The sequence below is a fragment of the Platalea leucorodia genome (assembly GCF_965183815.1).
Source record: "Platalea leucorodia genome assembly, chromosome: 7".
NCBI classification, from domain to species: Eukaryota; Metazoa; Chordata; class Aves; order Pelecaniformes; family Threskiornithidae; genus Platalea; species Platalea leucorodia.
The window spans coordinates 38,429,572-38,452,681 of record NC_138829.1 but is presented as its reverse complement, the minus strand read 5'-3'; the positions used below and the strand labels follow the sequence as shown (position 1 = coordinate 38,452,681).

At 43.1% G+C, this 23,110-nt stretch overlaps 1 protein-coding gene and 1 pseudogene across 10 annotated transcripts in view; one reads left to right on the top strand and one right to left on the bottom strand.

Moving 5' to 3' along the window:
* Positions 1-17,340, bottom strand: part of ZFYVE26 (zinc finger FYVE-type containing 26) — a 52,230-nt gene extending 34,890 nt beyond the window's left edge. For 4 of the 9 annotated variants that reach the window (XR_014228911.1, XM_082318534.1, XM_082318535.1 and 1 more), the window contains exons 1-13: positions 17,209-17,340; positions 16,529-16,741; positions 14,970-15,048; positions 14,030-14,119; positions 11,543-12,095; positions 10,096-10,226; positions 9,098-9,262; positions 7,864-7,952; positions 7,409-7,569; positions 3,927-4,109; positions 2,677-3,330; positions 1,186-1,275; positions 414-482 (exon numbers count right to left, since the gene is read on the bottom strand). Coding sequence is in view for 8 of the 9 variants with exons in the window: in XM_082318534.1 (XP_082174660.1) it covers positions 414-482; positions 1,186-1,275; positions 2,677-3,330; positions 3,927-4,109; positions 7,409-7,569; positions 7,864-7,952; positions 9,098-9,262; positions 10,096-10,226; positions 11,543-12,095; positions 14,030-14,119; positions 14,970-15,048; positions 16,529-16,719 (2,455 nt within the window). In the remaining variant the exon portion in view is untranslated. Of the gene's footprint in view, positions 1-413; positions 483-1,185; positions 1,276-2,676; positions 3,331-3,926; positions 4,110-7,408; positions 7,570-7,863; positions 7,953-9,097; positions 9,263-10,095; positions 10,227-11,542; positions 12,096-14,029; positions 14,120-14,969; positions 15,049-16,528; positions 16,742-17,208 lie in introns of those variants that run through there. The other 5 variants (XM_082318536.1, XM_082318537.1, XM_082318538.1 and 2 more) reach the window with 5 other exon arrangements.
* A 1,009-nt stretch (positions 17,341-18,349) lies between these two features.
* Positions 18,350-22,767, top strand: LOC309593706 (galectin-related protein A-like; annotated as a pseudogene). Its single transcript, XR_014230910.1, has 4 exons — positions 18,350-18,575; positions 20,678-20,766; positions 21,553-21,727; positions 22,082-22,767. The product of XR_014230910.1 is annotated as a galectin-related protein A-like (transcript).
* Positions 22,768-23,110: the final 343 nt, after the last annotated feature.

The window sequence follows — 23,110 nt, the reverse complement described above, 5'->3', positions numbered from 1 at the left end:
TCTCATCCAAATGTAACACTTTAGCAGCTACATAATGTGGATGCAACGCTAGGGCACTGGTTCAATATGGATAAAGGGAGAAGTCTTAAGTGTCAGACTTATTGAATCAATTTAGCATGCCTAAGCATGTTTTAGGTTACATGACTACCAGTCTATTAGCTTTTTTGATGGTTTCCACTTTGCCACATTGCACACTGCTTCCTGAAAGCCAAAAATATCAAGAAAAATCTCATTTTCTTATTCCAGAAGAAGAGATATGTGCTACAAAAAAGCCAGCCAAAAATGGGAGCTCTGAGAAGTGAAAGGTTCTAATTCTGTTCTGCATAGAGCAGTAATTCACATTAACTAGTCAAGCAAATACTTCATCATGCACATTGACAAGACAAAGAAATACTACTTTTGTGGCCTAATACCTGAGGTACTGGTGCTTAGCTCGCTACTTGTACTTTCTAATGATGGACTGGAAGTTCCCTCTTTCCCACCTAAAATGGAAACAAATCAAAACCAGCACATTAACTGCACTTTTTCTAGACAAGGTAATTAAAAGTTACTGCAAAGAACAGATCAAGCAACTGCAAGAGATCTTCAAGAGTATCTCACAAATGAGCCATCACTGATGTCTATGATAAATGCAAAAACTGCTGACTTGAAGAAAATGATAGGCAAGAGACTATGCTGGGGTGGCCCATCAGTGACTCACGTCTGATACTTTAAAGCTTCTTATTTTGGAACATCCCACTCCAAAGGCTAAATAGAAAAAGGGTGAGGAACCCAACTTTCTCCTAAGGCTGCCAATTTAAGCCACAAATTCCTGTAAATTCACATCCTAGATACTATTGTGATAGGAATGAAAACATACCAAACAGTCATCGGATAGAGTGGAGAAAGGGAAGAATTGGTACTGTAGTTGTAAAGTTCTCCCCTGCCATAAATCAGACGATGTATGAAAGAAGTTATTTTCCTACTCGAATTCAAAATTAATTATATTTTAGTTGTGCAGGTGAGCTTTAGGAAAACAAGCTCAATCCAAGTGGAACTGGACTAAAACACTTCAGTTAGAAAGCTAAAAGAAATAAATCTAGTTCTCTACTCCTAGTCCATTAAATCTAATTGTATTCAGCTATGAGCTCAGCAAAATTATGCACATTTCAGAGATGTCTTCTCCAAGTCACTTTTTCAACCCACCTGTCTTGTACCTTTGAGATCTACTTCGTTTCTTAAAGCTGGAGGACCTGATTAAAGAGCAGTATCTCCTGGAAGCTGTAAGCTGATGTTCTGTGAAACATTTAAGCAAAAACATTACCAAGTAGCTGGACAGGCCATAAACAGTTACTTGTCTACCTTAAAGAATCTATCAGCACATCCACATAGGTAGAGCTATGATGGCAAATCTCCAAAGGAAACACAGCTGATCTCAGCGAAGACCTCTTCCGCAGCAAAGTTTAAACCAGCACCTTGAAGTAATTTTGATGCAATTCAACTAATACTGTGTTTTTCACATCCACATCCAATGTTGCCTGGAATGTACTATACCTTCTACACACCCCGATGAGTACTAAGGGTCTTTTCCAACCTAAATGATTCTATGATTCTAACTATACAGAAAAATAGGTATAGTCCAAGTACATAAGCAGCTAGAAACAAGGCAAAAATAGTAAGAATTAAAATAGTAAAAGAGAGAGTTTGATTTGTCCTTAAGGTTTTGCTGAAACAACTCTGTTCTTCAGTAATGTGGGGTAGTATGAACTCTGACTCAGTCAACAATTCTGGAAGTGAGCAAGTAAGGGGGGTGCCAGCCCTTGAGACAGAAAGTCAAGAGATACGCAGCATCAAGAAAAGCCAGCCACCTTTCCCTGAAAGATGTTCCCCAAATAGTTGTCATCATTTGTCAGAAGACAGGATTCAAAAGTACAGAATCCCATAGAAAGCTGCTGCCTGTCCAAGAGAAACACTGAGGGCTGCCTACTCAAACATAAGTCCCATCACATCCCCTCCTTTATGGGGGGAGACTTGAGAAACAATTGAACACAAGTTTGGAAACTTGGAACATTTAAGGTCCATACTGCACAGTCTTTCTTGGGACATGGACTTTGCATGGTCTGAGATACACAATAAGCCACACTGATACAAGCAGAAATCTGATAGTAGCAGGGCTAATAAGTCATAGGATATGGAGAAAGGTGGGAACTAGGTTCCTGAGTGCATTGTTCTAGCTGCTCTCGAGGAGTGGTCTGTATTTCAGAATGATCCAACTTCCTCTGACACATGTTCCTAACATGCTTCCAGACTAGGCTAAATCAACACTCTGTCCATGAGTAAGATGAGTCTATCTGGCTTGCATTGGATCACACACCCCCATGTCCCTTCATGTCACTGCACTCTCAACATAACTTGTGATGAAGGGGCAAGAGAAAGACAGGTGAACTGAAGCAGTGTGTCCACAAAGGGGAGAGAAAAAAGAAAAAGAAACCCCAAACTTTCTGATTAGAACAGAGATCACTCCTATTGGAGAATGGTGCAAGAACCAGGTGATCTCCAACTAGGTCACTCTCCTAGTATGTGCCAAAATGCGCTCCCCCAGTAAGATGCTCAGGGAATTTAGTCTTGAGACCACTGCCTGGACAGTTATAACAGAACAGTGTCAATATATCAGAAAGTGCCAAATACAAAGCCCACCTGCATTTCTGTTACTCATCACCACCTTGTATCGCCAGTGAGCTTCAGAAAGGTATTTGGAAAACTGTAACACACGACTTCCAAAGGCATCTCTGCTTGCAGAGAGATTCAAGCACTCGACAAGCTCCAGCTCTTCACGAAGGACGTTACTGGAGTCCCATGGGAGAGAACTCTGAATTTCTTCCAGATGGTTGAGAAGCAATGTGAGGAAGGCATCCATGGCCACGTCATCCACTAAAAATCCAGTAACACCACTGGTGAAGTGTTTCAGATCCAGGTAGCTCAGCCTAGAGGTTTCACAGCTTTTGCCACCTAACACTGAGTCATGAAGATCTTGGGTATCTGTGTGAACTGTCTGAGCAGCCAGCAGATGCCTCTCTAATTTCTTTTCAGCCTCTATTAGGCGCTGTGGACTTTCTGAGGTGGAAGACCGCCGACTAGCACTGCCTTCTACACTCACAGTAGTACTCTTTTTGTCAAGATCATCATCCTCTGCATAGTCCTCAGGTAGAAGAGTCTCAGTATGGAGGTCACTGTAGGAAATAAAAAGCAAGGAGAAGATGTTCTCCAAGACCTCCAGGCGCAGAGGAGCAGGAACACTCCTTAAGAACTGCTGACACTTCACAAGGTACTGAGGAAATACTGAAGAGCATTCTGTGTAATTAAAAACAAAAATAAAGAACATTTCCAACACTTTCCAGGAGTTCCTTCCTCCAACCTTTGCCCTTTAAGAAAATCCTAGAAGAGAGAACTGTCCCAGTGGCTCAGAGCCGATAATTCCTCCACAAATCAAGTAAATACATGTCCAACATTTTACATTTAAAAAGGTAGCGTGCCTCCTCCCTCTCTGCAATGCCAATTAGCGCCTTGCGCAATGACGTGCAAACTCAGATTACACCCATTTTAGCCATTAAATCAGTTTTAACTCTGGGAAATCATAAGTTCTTACAAAAGCACCCCTGCCACTACCACCCTATATCTAGTACCACCTTCTTTTTGCACTATATTTTTAATACAATTACCTTAAATATTTTAGAACAAGGCAGGTAGCTTATTCATATCTATTATTACTAAAGGTAAGAACACCTTAAAGAAATGCCATTATACTTGTTTGCAAAGCACTCATAGACCACTGAATAAAAACATGATATGTACACAGAGTGCACTATTATCCCAATACTAAGTGATAATTCAGAGCCCCGCAAATGGAGAAGCACAAGCTACTAAACCTGAGAAAGGGGGCCAATTACCTGCTGGTTCTTCAAAAGTTGCATCTTCAGGGATATCACCAAGAAGGCTGCGTACACAATCTTTGCACTTGGAATGCTTATGTGAATTCACACAGAGAGCATAGATAGCATACTTCATGGCGCAAAATGCTCGAAAGAGTGCCAGATTGCGTTGCTGACTCAGGGTGTTAGGGAGTGTTGCTGCTGTGGAGGGAAACAAGGGTGGTGAGGGGGTAGGAGGTAGACAAGAAAACAAGTTAATTTTCTCCTGCAGTTCCCACACAGCACAATATTTATCCAGTCTTTCTTCCCCAGTGCCACCTCCATCCCAGCTTTGCTCTATCTCACAGTTACTTCAGAACATTGTGGGGGGGACAGATGACGGACGACACAAAAAAAACACCAACCAAAAGCCCTACAACAGATGGGCACAGAAAAGTCAGGTCTGGATCCCTTTCTGAAAAGGAAATTTTCTGTGAATTTGTGTTACAGCACCTGGCTACTGCACAGAATGATCAAAATCTGCTCATGAGAAGTCTTATTAGAGGTACATGGTTAAGCTACATGGCTTAACCAGGAACCTGCCTCATTCCAGCATCTTAGAATTTTGTGTTCTATCACAGAGCAGGTAAGTAGGGAGATAGTGTAGACTGGCTATGACCATAGTGAGAATAGAGTACCACCTCTACAGATTTGTACTAATTAATAGATATCATGGTTGATTCTATCCACAATGGCTGGCCATACAGGTCATACACAATCTGCAATTCATTAAAGAAAAAGTACAGTCCCCCAGTTTCCTTCACACATTTATGATAAAGGCAACTTAGAGAAGTATTACACCCACTCCTTTCCCTTTTTGCTTTTTTTTGGAGGAAAGAAGGTGTCACATGCCAGAGACGTGATTCCTTCTTAGTACAACAGAACACCAGAGCTGCAAATTATGTAAAAGTCACATCATCATGCCCTTCACCCAGGAACACAATAGAGAGTCATATATTCTGTTATGCTGGGCTTAGATAAATTATCCAACTACTGTACAGAGGTAAAAAAAACAAACAACAACAAAAAAAATCAAACCCAAAACCCCAGACAGTATTAAATTAGTGCTTGAATCCACTATCCTATATTCTTATAGAAGGGGTAGATTGTCCCTCTGCCTGTTGTCACGCAGTGGAAGCATTAGCAAAGTTTTTTTTAAACAAAGCACTGGTTTGATGTACTGATAATGTCCCCATCCAAACTCTGGGACTGAACAGCATTACCTAGAAAGTGTTTCAGTATTGTCCTACACAAGGCTTGAGCATCACTTCAAAGAACAGCACCAGCCTGAACTCTTCTGAAAACTGCAGAGCAGCCAAGACAAAAGCCCTGAGAGCACGAATAGTTTGAAACCAATTATTCCCTATCACTGCAATTCTAAACAGCGACAATGGTGGAAACTATAATGTAGACAGCAGACAGAACTGAGGAAACATCCAAGTATGAATCCTTTGCAGAACTCACATGGCCACAGAAATGCTATAATTCACCAGCAGCTCTACACTAACATGTAGCACCTAAAAAGCTTTCAATGTCACTGTCTTAAGAGGACTTCAGGCAGGTGAAGCCAGAGATCTGATAAATCTCTTTTTCTCTGAAAAAGAGAAATGTCTAGCTGGAGATACTACAAGATACACACTGGTAATCAAATGCAAGTTTAATATACTTTTGCTTCCCATGTGGAAAGGCTTGGATGCAGTGAGTCTGTGTCAGTATCCGCATCTAAACCAACCCTTTTCCTCGTACCAATACTGAAGAACTACCCTTTAACTATAAGCACTTGTTTCTCCTATGCCAGAAATATTAACGCTTTATTCTTCAATTGTGTAACTCGTGAGGAAATTTCTGCCCATCATTTCTTTTGTTAGTGTGACTGATCAAAGCTAGTGTTATGCATTGATCTGAAGGGTGCCTGAACACAACTGTCAACCAGAACCACTGCTTCAGTTTCACTGCTGCAGCTGACAGCTGTGTGTCAGAAAGAAGGGGAAGAAGAGGAAGTATGTGGGGTGAGGGAAGAAAAAGGCCTCTTGACACCACCAAGTCAGACAAATCAAAACTTCATGACTCCTCTCCTCCCTTTAAGTTTCAAAGTAGGTTATTTTAAAGGAGATTCTATCAAACTGTGTTTATAGAATTATCTGAATTTTACAATAATCACTGGACTGAAAAGAGAGGGAGGACTAGTCTTCCATTAACTAGTTCCGTAAATTAAGGTGACCTGAAAAAAGAAGAGAAACCACAGCTAGAGTTCTTTAGCTACAGTCATGCAGCTCCCAGAAGATATTATGGGACTGCCTCTTCCTGTTTTTGAAAGGTTTTGCCAGAATCCAGGCAGAAAAGAATTAAAATACAAGAACTGATTAAAAAAACCAGCATCAGCAACAACAGAACAATTAATTTGAGAAAGCGGGACACTGAAACTGGAGATAATATAGAGTCTCCATCATTACATCTTTTAAGACTATTCAAGACAACTGCCACAATAATTTAAACAGCAAAACCTGTAAAAATAGGACTGGAAACCAACATCTTAACAATAGGATACTGGAAGGAGAGAAAACTGCTTCCCACTAGGCAACCTGGAAAATCTGTGCAAGATCCATCACTGAGAGCTCTCCATCCAACTCAGCTTGAAATTACATGTGTACAAATTCCCATCCATAGAAGGAACAAGGCACAAAAAATAGCAGCTTCTTAGGTTCTAGTACACGCAGGAAGACTGAGCTTCAGTGTCAATATTAAGAGGCCCTATCAGAAAACAGCATTAAAATAGCAGCAGCTGAACTTGGACATAGGCTGCAATCAAGAGAGTGTAGAAGGCGAGTCACTTCTAAGTGAACTAATGTGTTTAGTAACCTCAGGTATTTTAGGCATGAAATTGGAACATGGGAAGATGAGAGAAGTGAAGCAAGAGGGATGTAAATCAGCCTTAGTGATTTTAATGTTAAAGAAGATTTGGTAAGACTTAATATTAGAATAATATTAGAAGAAAAAAAAATATTTTGTATCTTTCAAAAATGAAGATATTATAGTATAAGATATTGTCAATTTCATCTTGCTTTGCCTTTTGATTTTTAAATTTAAGTGCACAGATGGCTGAAATCCAAAACATACACTTACTTTTCAAGCTAAGGGTATTGTACAGTATATAAGTTACAATGAGTAGCACATATTATGAGCATGTGCAAAGTCTTGTTACCATTTTGAAAAAGCTCTTTCAGAGATCTGTCCTTGTCAGATCGAAGAGATTCTCCTTCTTGGGAGACAATTTACTCCCCAAAAGGATTCTAACATGATTTCCACATGCTCTCTAGTTTTCTTCTGCAAAACAGCTGATAAGCGGTATCTTTATTTACAGAAGTAGGTCAAAAGAACAGATTCTTCCTGGCAGAAATACTGAGCAGCACATACTTGATGGATGGGGCTTTTTCTGTGTTCTCATGACCCTATGCATTTACCCTGCATCTGTTGGTCTCTAGCAGGAACTTTTTGAAGAAGCTCAATAACATCGTCTTCATTCAGTGCCAGAAGATTAGTGAGATGATGAAGAGAGTACACTGCAGTGTGGCAATCTAGACTGTGCAAGTGTTGCAAAAGAACCTTCCTTGGGATAGTAATACTGCAAGAGAGAACAAACAAATAGGTGGCACAAACAGATTTATGTCTCTCAGCCATACTTAAAGACTTATCTCCCACTCTAATTCTGATTCAGCCAAACTACTGCAGTTAAAAAGAAAAACAAATAGCATAACTAATGCCCATGAAGCAATTTCAAGAGCTTGTGATATACAGTCACTAGGAGATGATTAGCCAAGATTCACAGAAAAGAACACAATTTCTATTTGCATACATAAATTAACTAACAGGCAGATTTGGCAAGACAGTTTGGAAAAAGTCCTTCTGATCATTTTACCTGTTTTGCTGTATACACCATTCAAGAACTTCCACCTGAGCCCACAGCCCATCACAGAAATCTTTCAGTACTGAATCATTGCACAGATCCTAAATGGAAAGACAAATTAAAAGAATCCCTTTACAACAAATCCTCTAGTCAGACGGCAGAACCAAGCCTACGTCACATATGGGATGTTCATAAGACTTCTTTATCCAGATGGTAACTTGCAAGTACAGAAAATTGCCAGTTTTATTACAAAGCCAGCAAGAAAGGGCTATTCTGAATGAGCATCAGAATCAGTCAGCCTCCACTCGACACACCTACAGACCATGGAAAGGAGGCTAAATCCCTTTTCAAGGTTAGCTTTCACAATGCAAATTAATGCTTCTTAGTAACAGTCTAAGACACTAACCTCTAGAACTAATCATGTACTAGAACAGATGATATACTGGGTAGCAGACAGTTATTCTTCCTTTCCATGTGCTTTTCTACTACAGATGCCTGCCTGCTAAAATCAGATCTAAGACTTTCACTTTGCAGAGGCTACTGAATAGACCTTCAGCCTATCACCAATAGATGGCAACTCCCTTAAGGCAAGACCTGCCTAGATCTGCCCCAATGATCCAGCAGTGCAAGGCTCCCTGTCTCCCCACCTCTGTCATCCAAGCCCCTTGCCTGCAGGCAGACATCATCTGAACTGCAACTACACCCTCAGAGTTAGATCCCTCTCTCTTCTTCAAAGATGAAGACTCCCCCCGAACAAGGCGGATCTTTCAGTCACAGCTCTTGTCATCTATCATTTCATTTTGAGAATGGGTATGGGAAATTTCCAAGCTTCCCTGTTGCTGAACTCTTGTTAGTTGTGACCAGAATTAGTCACTATCAAGGAATGACTCACTGAACGAAATGACACAGATCAAATGTCCCCCAGCTCTTTTCAAAACTCGTCAACAACCGTTGCCGTCTTTCTCTCTCATGCTAACAACAAAGGTTGAAGACCTTATCCAAGAGAAACTTTCAGAATCTCCTGGGCAATCATACTCCCTTCACAGCTGAGGAGTAAGAAGAAAGGCAAGTGTCCAATAATGTTACCTACACACAACTGTAACATCTTAGCTTTTTTAATTCCATTTTGAGAAAGATTAACGTTCTCACCGGAAACTCCTTGGTTTTATTTAGTTTTATTTTTGCAAACAAATTGCATTATCTGGACTCAGACTCGGATACTGCCACTTGCTTTCTGCTGATTTACCTGAGTTTTGTGGAGAGTCCATAGCAATGCTTTTGCTGATTCCAAGCTTTGACAGTGAGTCCATCCTAGCAACACCAAGAGGCGGCTAAGGGGGTTGAATTCTCTCCTCAATAAGCTGTTCAGGCCTGAGTAGTCTTCCCTTTTCAGTAAAGTTAATGCAGTCACCTAGAAAACAAAAGGAAGAAGTATTTATCTTTCCAAAATGCAGAGACCCATAATGCCTGACAGGTTATGTAAGCGATTAGCCATTTCAATATTAGCTTCACTAAAACAGTGAAGTTCTGCATCTGGAACTTCCCTAAACTTGTATTTTCAAGCCATCAGGTTACTCTTCAGTAAATCTGTCATGAGGAAAAAACATCACTTCAAATGTTTACTACAGAGCCAATTCACACTCTCTCGCTACATTATCTTTACGTTCTTTCTATTGAATATGTCTCTGTCAAAGGCATTATGTAAGAAACTTCAATGAGCAAGTTATTTAGAAGTGGAAATATGTTCAACCTTAAAAACTTGCACTTTAACAGTGACCACCTACCTGTATTCTATTTCTTCTATCTAAGTAAATACATTCAAATCATTTAATTCATACCAGTATTTTTCACCAGGTCTTCAAGCTCTTTAAAACATAAATTTTACCATGCAAACTAGTCTCACTGCCCCAAGTCTACCAGCATCAGAAAAACAAAGCAACGAGGTCAAGGTCATGGGGTAAATCAAGTGGCGTATCCAACAAAATCATAAGCAGAACACAGGACTTCTTAAATCCTGAAGATCTAATCTTCAGTCTGCATGCAGATGAGCTTTTCCAAAAATCTCACTGAATGTTTTGAGTTCATCACACAGCTGAAAGCAGGGGAGTTATCACCAGTTACGTCCTTGTTCCTATAAGTCACGACCCTAGTAAACACTATTTGGATACAAAATGCTTCTGTGCACCACCAAGATATACAGGGACTGACTTTTAGGTTTCCCTCTTAACGATTTTATGGCCGCACCAGAATCTGTTCCAGAAAGTGTTTGCTGCTGCTCAAGCAGTAGAAATAGGCTGTCTTCCAAGAAGGAGCCTCTCTGGGATCTGAGAACAAGCTCATCACAGTTCGCTCTGTATCCAGCTGCTCAGATGAACCTAAAAAACATCACAACAAGATTACCTTCCCGTACAGAGGGGTACCTTTGAAAGAAGCATATTTGCTGTTAATTTAAACCAAGAAACACTCAACATTTCCTCAAATACTAACCATCTGTTATATGTTAACACTTAAGACTCTCAGATATAATTATTAGATAACAAGAAAGCCAAGCAGAGAAATTTGACAGAAAATAAACAGATCAGATAGGAAACCAGGAAACTGATACCAAGAGCCTGCTCAGCACACAGGTTGTTTGTATTAGCTCAGATCACATTGCCTTTCTTTCTCTAGTCACGTGCATCTTATCCGTACGTTGCATGAATTCTCACTTGTGCTCTGACACACTATCCTGCTTTGCAGGGCCTTAGCAAAGTCTTGTCCAGCACAGGAGCTTCTCAGATCTGTGCAAAGTGAGAACTGAACTACTCCCAGTGAGAGTGAAGGTACCCATATCTCCATTTCTCTGCCCCGACGAGGATGCGCTAACTGTAGTTACTATCAGAAATGCCAGTCTGCCGCACCACACCAGCCTGAACTTCCCTTCAGCAATCCCTATGAGTGAAGGGAGAAGAGAAGATACAAACTCCACTGACTTACACCTCAGGGTACAGAGGCGAGCAGAAGAGGGTAGGCATTCTAGCTTTTCCCTCTTTGCACGCTCACCTGCCACTTTCCTGACAAGAGCACAGGCACCACTTGCCATTCAGCTTCAACTGAGATCCTCAACTAAACGTACCAGTCTTAGGGAGCCAGACAGAAGCTGTGACATTACAGCTGGTACAAAAACAACAGCTGGGCTCTGACAAGCAAGCAGGTAATCAAACTGCATGTTCTTTCCAGCTGGGGTATTGGCCCACTCCACACCTCCTTCCACTTCTAGAAGTTTTCTTTTCCAATATTAAAGGGTTTGAACTTTTGAACTGTTATTGGCCTGAAATGGAACACCCTCCACCACACATGACCCCAAGCTGGAGCTGAACCAATGAAAACTTTATATACATATGGAGAGTCAATCTTCTAGTTACAAGCAAGATCTTCAGCAGGAGAAATGCTGAGCAGATTAAAATAGAGCACAACAAGGGGTGGTAAAGGAAGTGCTCACAAAAGAAGGCAACACAGACTGCAGAAATGTAGGGAGAGCCCTGGGGTTCCTATGCCAATTCCTTCCTTTAAGTCATTTTAGCATCATCTTTGACAAGACTCCTTGGCACCTTAGCAAGAATGCTGCCCAATTTCTTGACAACTTGCCTGTTTAATACCTCAACGGCTTTGTTAAACAAGAAATGAAAACAAAACAAAAAGTGAGACAAACCTTTTCGTATTGATTTCGACACCAGAAATTTTTCTCTCGTTCTTTCTATAAGAACACTGCTATACAGGCTTAAGAGGCCATGGCTCTGTTTCCTCAGCATACAGCTTAGCAGCTTCTCCTCCCTCAGTGGGCTTCCCTCAGCCCAGCATACATCCAAGAGCTCCCTGAACAGGTGCCGTACTTCATCTGCCTGATGCTCCACCTCAAAAGTCACTATACTAAGAGCAGCATAAATTGTATCTACTAGTTCTCTTTGATCCAATTCTGCTGAAATCTCAGAACTGCACTGAAGCCTCTGCAGAGATTTCAAGGAGTCACGAAGAAATTCAACAAAGATGTTTTGTAGAGAGCAATATTGCTGGAGCGAGGAGCTGTGTGCGCCTTGTTCCTCCTGGAAGAACTCCAGCAGGGCTTTTGCCCTTTGGGGAGCCCGCAGCAAAAGCTTTCGGAGAGCTGAAACAACATCCAAACTGAATCTGTGAGAACAGCCATCTCTTCTTTTCCTGTCTGTGATGTGCTTGTTCTGGATGCACTCAAATGCTTCAAACAGTTCCTGGTAGGGAAATAATAAAAGAGTAAGTATTTCAGACTCCATTAAAAATATGAAATAAATTATTTAAAAAAATAGGAGAAACTTGAAAGCAAGAAGATAAATCAATTTGGAAACATCACATTACCTAGGAAATCCATTAATAATGGTCCACCTTGTCCAATATCCTTCCTAGAAGAGTGGATATGCCTGAATATGTTACAAAATATAGTGTAGCTCTGTGTTATAGGATTCATTATATAAGCCATGTGCTCAAGTTACCTTAGTTCACAGGCAACTCCTACGGGATGGCTGAAGCACTACTATATCTACATCCCAGCAATATATTGACGTGACTGTATCTTCATAAGTCAGTAAGAACATGACAATTAGTGTTCAGTCTTGTGGTTTTTTTTAAATCCTGCTTTTCCAGATTCATAACATCTGTCTACAAACTGCATCATCCTTATGAACACTAATTTTTCAAACTTGGTTAAAACTGGCCAACAGATTCAGAAGCCATCTCACACACTTCTTTCTTAAGCAACAATAATTTTTCTTGCTAACAGAAGCAAACCTACAATTCTAGAACTAGGAAGGGGAAAACAAACAAACAAACAAACAAATCCCAATTAGCTCTCCCAATAAGGGGTGGGAAGGTGAGGGACAACCCAGTTGAACAGCAATTCAGCAGCACTTGTGGCACTTATGGAACTACGTCAGTGCTGCCCTTGGCTGGAAGAGACAACTCAGGGAATATGGAGGGGAGAGGTGGCTGGTGTGCGCAAAAATGAGAATATTAGCAGTAGAAGACAAATCCACGACATCCTTTTCTTTATTTGCTGAATCAAAACATAACTCTACCTACTAACACGCCTCTGACAGTAATTGTGACAAAGATATGAGGTTGCTGAATCTCTTATTTCTGTGCAACACTGCAGACAACAGTGGAATCTTTCATGACCTTGGAGGTTAGATGGTAACATACACAGACTTCATTAGTCATTAACAGACTTTAGGCAGATTTATTTTAATCAACAGTCAAGTTTACCTTGCTTGCTTTCATCCTGTAATTGCTAATTCTGTATCCAAAGAACTATTGAACACCTTTTCCTTATTCGTATTTAAAAGCTGCAAATAGCCTCTGAATAAATTTTCATTTTCCTCTTATAAAAAGGCAAACAAAAAAAAATTCTTTGAAGAGTTAGAACCTATAAGACTAGAAGCAACATCTGAGGACATTCCACACACCATGTCAGGTCTAATTCTGGTGTAACCAACACCAAATTAGGACAGTTTTACAGTTAGTAACTCTCCTGATTTTCTGCTCTATACTTGCTTTTGATATTAATCCATCTTTGCATATTTCCATGTATTTCTCAAATAAATTAGTCTGCATGTATTAATTAATAATGGAAAAATGGGTCCTGGATCTCAGAGCCAACATCATACCAATTACCAAATAACGTCTCTAGTAACAGTACAGCACCCAAAAACTTCCAGGAAGGGGGGAAAAGGGGTGCAGAGGAGATGAAAATTAGGAACGTAGGAGGAAGAAAAAGAAAATAGACATACTTTTAAAATGTGCTTGCTGACTATGGTTTATTTTGGCTCACAGTGGGTTTTAGCTTTATGATTACTGAAGGTGTCTATAGGTATAAGACTGTGGCAAGTAGCTGCATTCAGGACTGAAGTGTGTTAGAAAGACCATGTAGAAAAGCTTGTTCCTTGCCTGCCTACAGCCTACTCTCTAGCCAGAGAAATCACTTGCAGGCACAATGGATTAACTTAGAAAGGGATCTGAATTACAGTCTCTTTCAGTTACCTAGAAGATTAATAACACATTAGCATCTCAGGAAGACAAGTGAGCAGGAAGTATGAACTTCGATCCCAAAACCTGATAAAGTGGACACTCTGCATAACTGACAAGAAGAAGTAGGGCATGCTAAGTAGCTCACCTTTAGTACTTTCTCAGAGACATCTTTCTGTAGTTCTTCCAAGAATAACAAAAATTCAGTTTCTCTCTGAACAACAACTGGAACAGTTTTCTGAAACATTATAAAGAATGGGAAAGATGTTAGCCAATAAAACTTGTATTTATTTACATTACCTTATAAACCTAATCTTAGCTATTTCATTAGCATTTTGAGGCAGACTGAAATATCTCTCTGAAGATACCTAATTCTCAATTAAAGGCTCTTCCGCAATTAGGTTCTGCTCCCACACCAGGGGATTCCATTTATCTGTACATTTGCAAACAGAGACAAGTGCTGCTTGCTTACAGTCCCATCAATTAGAGACATCTTTCCTCAGAAGGAAAAGAAAAAATGCAAATCTATGTAGTGACAGGGACAAATGAATTTAAAAAAAAAAAGTACACAAAAGTTCACATCCCAGTGTACCAATTTAAAAACAAAAAAAAGGAAAAAAGACTATTTTCTCCTTTACTCATGAAACATACTGCACCTGTCTGTCTGAAAACAGCAATACAGCAAGAACATCCCTCACCATCTAAAGCTTATAAAGAATTGTCTGATGCCTGAACTATTTCATCTTTAATATAAGAAAGGTGCTACACAAATGCAGAAGTTGATACAGTCATGCATTCCATTTACAGAAATGCTCAATGCTAAAAAGCCAACTTCTGTTATCTAAACAAACAAACAAAAAAAATCCCAATTTTTCTCTCCAGTGTGGAGAAGATTAACAGCTGTTTCTTGACAAGTTTGTTAAAAGCAAAAGCAATGCACCTCTCCAGCTACCTTGAGAACGTAATTCTGTGAAACGTGGGAAAGTCTATAATTTAAATAAGCAACCAGGCAGACATTTTGCACTTGGAAGTCAGCTAGAAGTCAGAGCTCTAAGTCGCACTTGGAAGTCAGCTAGATGTTTCTGTACCTGATTCCTGGCAAGCCATTTTTCCAGCACAAGAAGCCAAAGCCATGCAGTTCTCCACGGGCTAGAATTCTGTCCGCGTCTACAAAAGCAATAAGCACATACACTGGATTATACAAGGTCATTCCCATCTCCAAGATCCAGCTAAACACTGTCAGAGGTCATTTTGATTTTTATATTTCTTTGTGTAAGATAAAACCAAAGATGACTAAATAGCTGAAGATGAGTCAGACAGGAAGAGAATTCAGAGAAGCCAGAATATTGGTGCTACTTCCACATTAACTCAAAAATTTCTGCTGTGCAAATAACTGCTTTTAGATCTGCCAAATACCAACACTACTGCCATAGTTCTTTGCTTCAAAACAGTGAAATTTATTTCTGGTCTAAAGTTCGGTCTATGTAGCCCTCTTTGAGCACTTCAGCAGATTTCTTTGAAATCTGACCACTTGCCAAACACTGCTATTTCCTGTTCTGTCTAGTGCTACTGAAAAAATGAAACTAAGTTTTAGGTCACAGCAGCACAAGTGCAGCTCTTTATCCAAACTAAAAGTGAAGTAACGTACTAATTAAACAAAGAATACTTCTAATTTCCATCAGCTTTTCATGTGCTCCACTACTTCTACACATATTCGAAAACCTACACAGTTAGGGAACATATTCAGTACTGTCAAAGGGACTAGGAAAAGGAAAAAGCACAAGATCATTTATTGGCCTTTAAAAATCTCAGCACTGCTAACTAAAGCCTTTAGGTGTGATAGCTCAACTATCAAAGATAAAAAGATCAAAAATGCTTATGTCTCATATAGCTGTTAGCATTATTCATCTAACCATGTGCACACCTTCCTCCAGACTCCTTTAACTGCTGTCAGCGTAAACTGTTTCTTAGAACCTTTACCAAAATGTTACACAAATTTGAATGTGAAGAAGTATGATCATCTGCTTGGAGAGGGGGAATACCAATGTTCTCTGAAGTGCTGGAAAGTCACCCTTCATATGCACCTATCTGAGAAGCAGAGATCAAAACTAACCATGATTGAGTAAAAACAATGCCTTTTCAAAATCCAGTGTGAGAGAAATAAGAAATCGATAGCATAATATGAATTTTTTAGAGTTTACATTTTTAGAAATTGGAAGGTGCTTCAAGAGCTGGAAACGAGAACATTTTAAATAACTACAGTGCTGATTTTGGTGGTTCCATTTCTAAATTAACCGCAGCTCAGTGTCAAAGGAATGTAATTTCAGGAGATGTTCCTTCTCCTTCTTATCCTTTAGTCAAATCTAATAAAATCAGCTCTGAAATGCTTCCAAATAGTTTTAAGCTTGTATCAATCACCATGCCAACTGCATAAATGAACACAGCTCATTATCGCAGTGGGCTGGGCAGCCTCCTAAGTGCTTGGGCAGTGATATCAACGTTCAGACAACAGCACATCTAGAGACATCCTAGACACCTCAGCACTGAAGCAAGTGCTATTTCCCAGATTCTACCTGCCTCCCACAGTCACCACAAAACTAATTGCTCCTCCTCATTTCACACTGAGCCTAAACAGTACCTTACTTACCTTACCCCCACGGGACAAGCTACCAGAGCCTGAAGAATTGCCTCCACCTTCTCAGGGCCATCCCCGTGCCACTGGCTCAGCTGCGGCACACAGGCCTGCGCAAGCTCCCAGTCTCCATGCCGTATGCACTCGCAGAAAAACCCAAAGAGCCGCTCCAGAGAGACCGCTTCTTCGTTTCCAAAAGAATGCATCTTCCCAGGACGAGGAGGTGACCTGGGGCAGGGTGACACACGCGAAGGCCGATGGCCTAAGGGCGCGCTGGGGCATCACCCCGATTTCTTCTTCGCACTGACAGCGCGCCCTGGGCAGGGACAGGCAGAGAGCCCAGGCCGGGCTTCAGGGGGTTTCCTCCCACAGGGGCAGGGGGGGAAGGCGCCAACAAGCACCGCGGGCTGACGACGCGGCTGCCGCTCGGCCGTCACCGCCCCGCCGCGGGTGCGCCGCCCGGGGGAGGCGAGGCCAGCCCAGCGGCCCGCGGGATGCCCCCGCCGCTCCCCCAGCGCCGCACGAACCCCCGGGCCGCCCGTCCCGGCGGGGAGGGACTGTCTACGGGGGCGGCGGCGGCCACTCGCCCCAGGCCGCGCGCTCTGCCGCGCACCCGCCCGCGGCCTCGCCCTCCCCCGCAAGGTCCGGCCCGGCTCGGCGGCCGCCGGGGCCCGTCCTGACGCGGCCCGCGTTACCTGGCGGGGCAGGACGCGGCCACCCCGGCGGCGCGGGGCTCTACTGCACCGCCCCGGCAACACCACCCCTCGCCGCCGCCATCTTGGGCACCGTCTCAGCTGACCGCGTCGCCGGGCGGGCACGCGGGCAGGCGCCCGCCCATTGGCCGAGCTGAGGCAGGATGTAAATACACCGCCATTTTTCTTTGGGGCGCCTGACGCCGCCTCAGGAGCCCGGGCAGCGCAAGCCCCGCCCTCCCCTCTAACCACGCCCACCTCCGCCCACCGGCACGCCCCGCGGCCTCCTCTTACCACCCGCCAGCTCCGCCCCGTGCTCGGGCCTCTCCTGGTTCTGATTGGCTCCCGCCCGAAGCTCCGCCCCCGGCGCGCAGTGGGACCGCCCCGCTGCGGCTCCTCTCCGCCGCGTGCCGCTCGCCCGGGAACCGGCGGGCTGTGAGGAGGTGGGGGGCGGGGGAGCAACCCCTGGCGGGAGGGTGTGCGTGTATATACACACCTGTATATACGTATGTTATATACACCTGTGTACACACACGTAGAGAGAGAGGTATACATGTAGGGGTATATACATACGTGTGTGTGTGTCCATGTATATATTTCCTTGTTGTGTATGTGTATAACCCTATAGGTATACTTCACTATATGTACGTCTATGTAGGGATATGTTATATACATTTACCCCTTTGAGAGAGGACAGAAATGGTATCCAAATAAATGACGAGTTATTTATGTGTATTACACAAATACAAAATGCTGTGCACCCACACACATAATTTTAAATACTTATATAAAAATGCGTAGGTATAGATACAGATATAGCTACAGACGTAGGCTTGCCAGGCGCTCCTGTGCCCACCCTTGCGGTCCCCCTGCCCTCTCGCCCGCGCCGGCCGTGTTATTTGTGAGCTTCCCCGGTGGGACGAGGCGCGGAGGGCCGTGACTCAGCTGCTCGGCTGGGTGGTGTCCAGCCGGTGTTTGGCAGAGATAAGCCCCCCCCCAACATCCTCCCTTTATTCCGGAGGTTTTGTTTGGTTTTGTCCTGGCACAAAAAACAAAAACTCCTTCGGGGACTGCTGTGGTGGAGGCAAGTGTAAGAGGCAGAGCGGTGATGACAGAAGAGAGGTGTCCCAAAGTAAGTGACCGAGTGAGTCCCCCAGGGCTCCTGAACGGAAAATATGGGAAGGGGGCTATGTCCGTGTGCACGTGCTGGTACCCACCAATAAACCACGTAAGATGCCGCAGGAGTTTGTACCATTACCTCCTACGGCATCCTGAGCGCTTTTCACCTGTACTGTCAGCTCAACATCAACAGGGAAATGGCGTGTGGGCAGTCATGCCTCTGAACTCATTTCAGCCATGCTGAACGAGCTGTAAGTGTTGAAACCATCTGGTCGTCGTTCGATCTATTCAATTCTGATTCCCTGTGCCTTTGATGATGGTGCTTACTATGCTGCAGCTCTGGGCAAAAAATTTCTCAATGTGCATTTCCAATTTGAGGTATTATTTTGTATCTTGTCTCTTGTGTAGGCAAGCAAGGAGCTTTAGTGGGACACAGGACCTGTATGAGGATGAAGCTCATTTAGCCTGGGATTCTTTATGCTTATTACCCACTCTGTAATTGCTTTATCCAGTTTAAAGTATCTCCTTACAGTCAGACTCCTTACTTGAGGATCTGCTCCCTCACGTAAGACATCTCAGGTGGTTGACGCTTTTCTTTTGTTACAAAGTTCAAAACATACCTGCTGGAGTCACCTGTCTGCTTCTGCAAGGGTAAATGTACATTACTAACAATTAGCAGTAGTGCTGCCGTTTTTTAAGGTATTTTAAAATTAGTTTCTTCCAATATTGGCCTTGCTAGGAATTAGATGTTTATTAATATATCTGTGAAGCTGTAAAGGCAGCTGGATGTAAATATCGAGGTGGGAAAATAATTTTTTTAAGATCATCTTAGCAGAAGATATAACTAGTATATTGAAATTAGGAAATGGATTCTAGGCAAAACATATTTCATCCTGAATTTGTGTTTCTGTTAAGCAAGCTGGTACTCAATAATTTAAAAATCTAACATTGGTTGTATTTTCCAAAATTTAAAAATACATATGAAATACCTGTAGCAACTTACACTTGAATGGAAGCCCATTTGCTGTGAACAGAAGTCCATGGGTTTGCATGCTGATGTAGTGCTTCTCATACTCAAAATACTAAACCATGCATACATCGTGCAGGTCTTCTAGCAAAAAATGTCTGAATTTTTACCTTGGAACACTAGAACGATAAAGTGCTTTTTATCTAAAACAGGGTCTGTTGTGCATTGACTTGGAATGTTATCAGTGTTACGCAAATTGCTAATAACGCTTAGTGTTTTATAGCAGCTTCTTTCTAAGTGACTGCATAGGGAGTGATTACATGCTACAGCGTAGTACTCTGGCGTTTGCATTTCAAAGTCATTTCTGAAGTCTCAAAACGTCCCTATCACTTGTTTCCAAGCTTTCTCTTTTATTTTTCCATGTCAACCATCGCCTATATTAGTTTCTCCACTGACCATCGAAGCTGTTAGAGAATTACTTGGAGCAAGTAAACGTAGCTCTGATCTTCGGGTGGGGTTTGCAACTACAGGTCTCTGTGAACCGGACAAAAGTAGATCCACTGAGAAGCCATTTTCTGGCTTTGAAAAAGTGGTGGGGATCAGCTGTGAGGACAGGGTTGCGTTTCTGTCAAAATGCAGCGGCGGTGCAGTGTCTATCCTGGCTTCGTGCTCTTATGGCGGAGGACCGAGGCTACCCGGCCCAGCGTAAAGCCTGCTGGTGTCAAGTTAGCCTACTAAAATCTGTTAACGAGTTTGAGCTGGCAGAGTAAGTTCGCACAGAGTCTGCGCTCTGCATCATGCTGCCACAAAGCTTTTGGTCTGCTGCATGGAGGGCTGCAACCAGATTTATTGCGTCGTCAGACCGTAGGAGCCGTCACCGACTCGTCCCAGGTGTGTCAGCTACCTGGGTCCTGTCACCTGCGAGACGTCTGGGCCACTGCAGCCTCAGCGCTTGCAGTACCTGCTCTGGTCTTGGGGAGTGGTGTCCGTCACCTGAAGCAGTGGTGGCTGTTCCCAGGGCCAGCCGAGGCATGCCGTCAGGGTCGCTAGTCGCGCGTATCGCTCAGGTGGACCGCCGACAGCGGCCACTCATCTTACTGACGGCGCTTTTGGCCAGAAACTGCCCGCCGGAGCCGGCGCCCCTGTCAGGCAGCCGCCACCTGCTTACCAGTCGTTCGGTTGCGTCGGCCCTCTCGCTTGCCTCAGATACCACAATTGACAGAATTTATACCGAAAGCATAAGAAGTACTTTAGCCTAGAAATATTTTTAAGTTCCTTTGTACATGTAAAAATAAAATCAAGCTGTAAGAGGTGACCAAAGCAGCTGCTAAAGCCGGTTAACCCACGGCGTGACCTACCACAGCACGTTTTCACTGTTCCCTGCAGGTGGAGCAGTACGTTGGTGAAATTAAAGGTGGCCTGAGACCAGCCATGAAACTCACGGTCATCGGGGTGGTACACTCCAACCCCAAGAGGTAGGTGAAGGGGCTGCTGGGGGCTTCCCCCCTGCCAAACATGCTCCTACCTGTCTTCTAAATTCAAATGATTTCCTGGGGGTCTGTGCTCTTCGGGAGGAAGAAAGTCATGCAGATTCATAATTTATAGCTCTATTTAATTTTCCTGCTCTTAGCTTGAGATAAAAGGGTGAGAAAGAATTCACTGTTTGGACCTTCTGACTGCCCTGCCAGCGTTTTCTCCTCCTTGCCCTTATCTAATGCGAACCGGAGGAGGCACGCAAGGGGCACTTCGCCTGCAGGAAGAGGTGCCATTTCGAACCCGCATCTCGGCTGTCTGCTGGGGGCTGGAATCAGCACCATTTGAAAACCAGTGGTTTTGGCACAGGCGGTGCAGGTTCATCACCATGTTTGGTCTGGATGACAGCAGCTGTGCTGTCATTACACTTTATTGCATCTACAGTGATCAACTCCAGTGCAATCAACACTGGTGAAGCGTTTTCCATAACCTCTTTTAGCATACAAATTGGAATTGGCTAACCCACAAGTATGTTTGATTCCAGTCACAAGAGAGGGAAAGCAACATCAGAAGTCACTGGCATCCTACCAGAAACGGGAGGAGAAACAAAGACTGGCCTGTTCTCATCCCTTTCTGCAGCTTTTAAGCCTGTGCACAGCCCCTGTAGGAGTCCCGCGTTTCAGTCTGACAAGAAATCAATAGCTTTCTCTAGTCTTTGTAGGCTTCTGATGTGCTTACCATGTCCTTTCACATTTCTGAAGGTGCCAGTCATTTAATTGTTTTTTCAGCTTTTCAGTGACTCTGCTCTGTGATCCAGTGGATGCAAACAAAGATGTTGGGCTGTTATTTACAGTTAACTTTAGTGACAAGTCCATCACCCGAAATGCACGAATTGCTGGGAAATGGGGAAGAGAAGAGAAGACTATTCCCTATTTCCCGTTTACAGCGGGCGACACATTTAAGGTAATTTTGGGGGTACTATGATTAGGGTGGAGAAAAGTGGGGGAGAAAGGCTGAAGGCTACTTATGTTACCACAAATAGCTAACTATTGGAACTGACAGGCTAACTAGTCTAGTATGGCGCAGAGAGCAGCAGTTCAAGCCCTGATGGGAGATATCCATTCCTTTCTCTAGTCTTAGTGAGAGAACTCACTATAAGGATCCCAGCAGAGAATAGGTTAGTTATTAGGGGCACTTCCAAAGAACCAGTAGACTTTGTGCTTCGCTATCCCCATCACATGGGGTTCTAAGTCCATGCTGGTGAAATCAGCTCTGCTGCTTGTCCCTAACACCATTCCCTGTCCTTTTGCATTGCAGATGGAGCTCTTATGTGAACACCAGCAAATACGAATCTTGCTGGATGGACGGCAGCTCTGTGACTTCACTCACCGTATTCAGCCCCTGAACTTGGTGAAAGCTTTGAAGATCACAGGGGATATCAAGCTTACCAAAGTGGCTTGAAAAAAAGGAGACTACAATATCACCAGAGGACAGAGGCAAATGTACTTTCTCATGTCTGAGAAATGTTTTGTCTTTTTCCCCTGGCTGATTCTGGAGAGTGGGAACTGTATCTTTTTCATTTGCTGATGTGTTTGAAACATACACTTTTTTTCTCATACACATTCAGCAATTGCAGAGCTATGGCTGGTACAGGTAAATCAGGGGGCCTTTGCTGAGATACTCTCTTGGCCACCCAAACTGCAAGATTTATGGTGCTATGCAGTATCTCACATCCTCATGGTCCCCTAACCCCCCAGGCATGCCAGCGGGTGGAGGTCAGTCCTCTGCGGTGGGGTGGCTGTTACCCTTGTGACAAGAACTGGGCAGTATGCAGGTGGTGGGACTGAGAAAAGAGAAGTAGAAGATTTCCTTAGAAGTTAATAACGGAGTTTGATGGGCCCCAGCAAGGCTCATGTTATCAGGAGGGAATTGCTTTTCCTGGAAGCTCTGCTCAGTCAGCACAAAACCATTTGTGCTTCCCAGTACAGAGCAATAAATGCCTTACAACCATCCCTGTCTCTTGCAGGTAGCGTTCGCGTGAATTGAAAGGTTTCAACAGCTGTGGATTTCACAGTCTTCTCTGGACCAGCCCTAGGAAATGGTATTTGTAGCTGAAACTGCATTGCCCATTCTTGTATCTAATTAAAACTGCATCTTTGCTGGCAAACTTCTTTACCAGCTCTGTTAAATATCTGAATGCATGTGAGTGTTGTGCTGTTATTTCATTACTGTAGATTTAGAAAAAAGTCCTAAATACATGGCTATTCTAATACATATATAAGCATATATCACAGCTGCTGCCTTTGGCTCTATTATGATCGGTTGGTTATAACACAGGATGAAGGG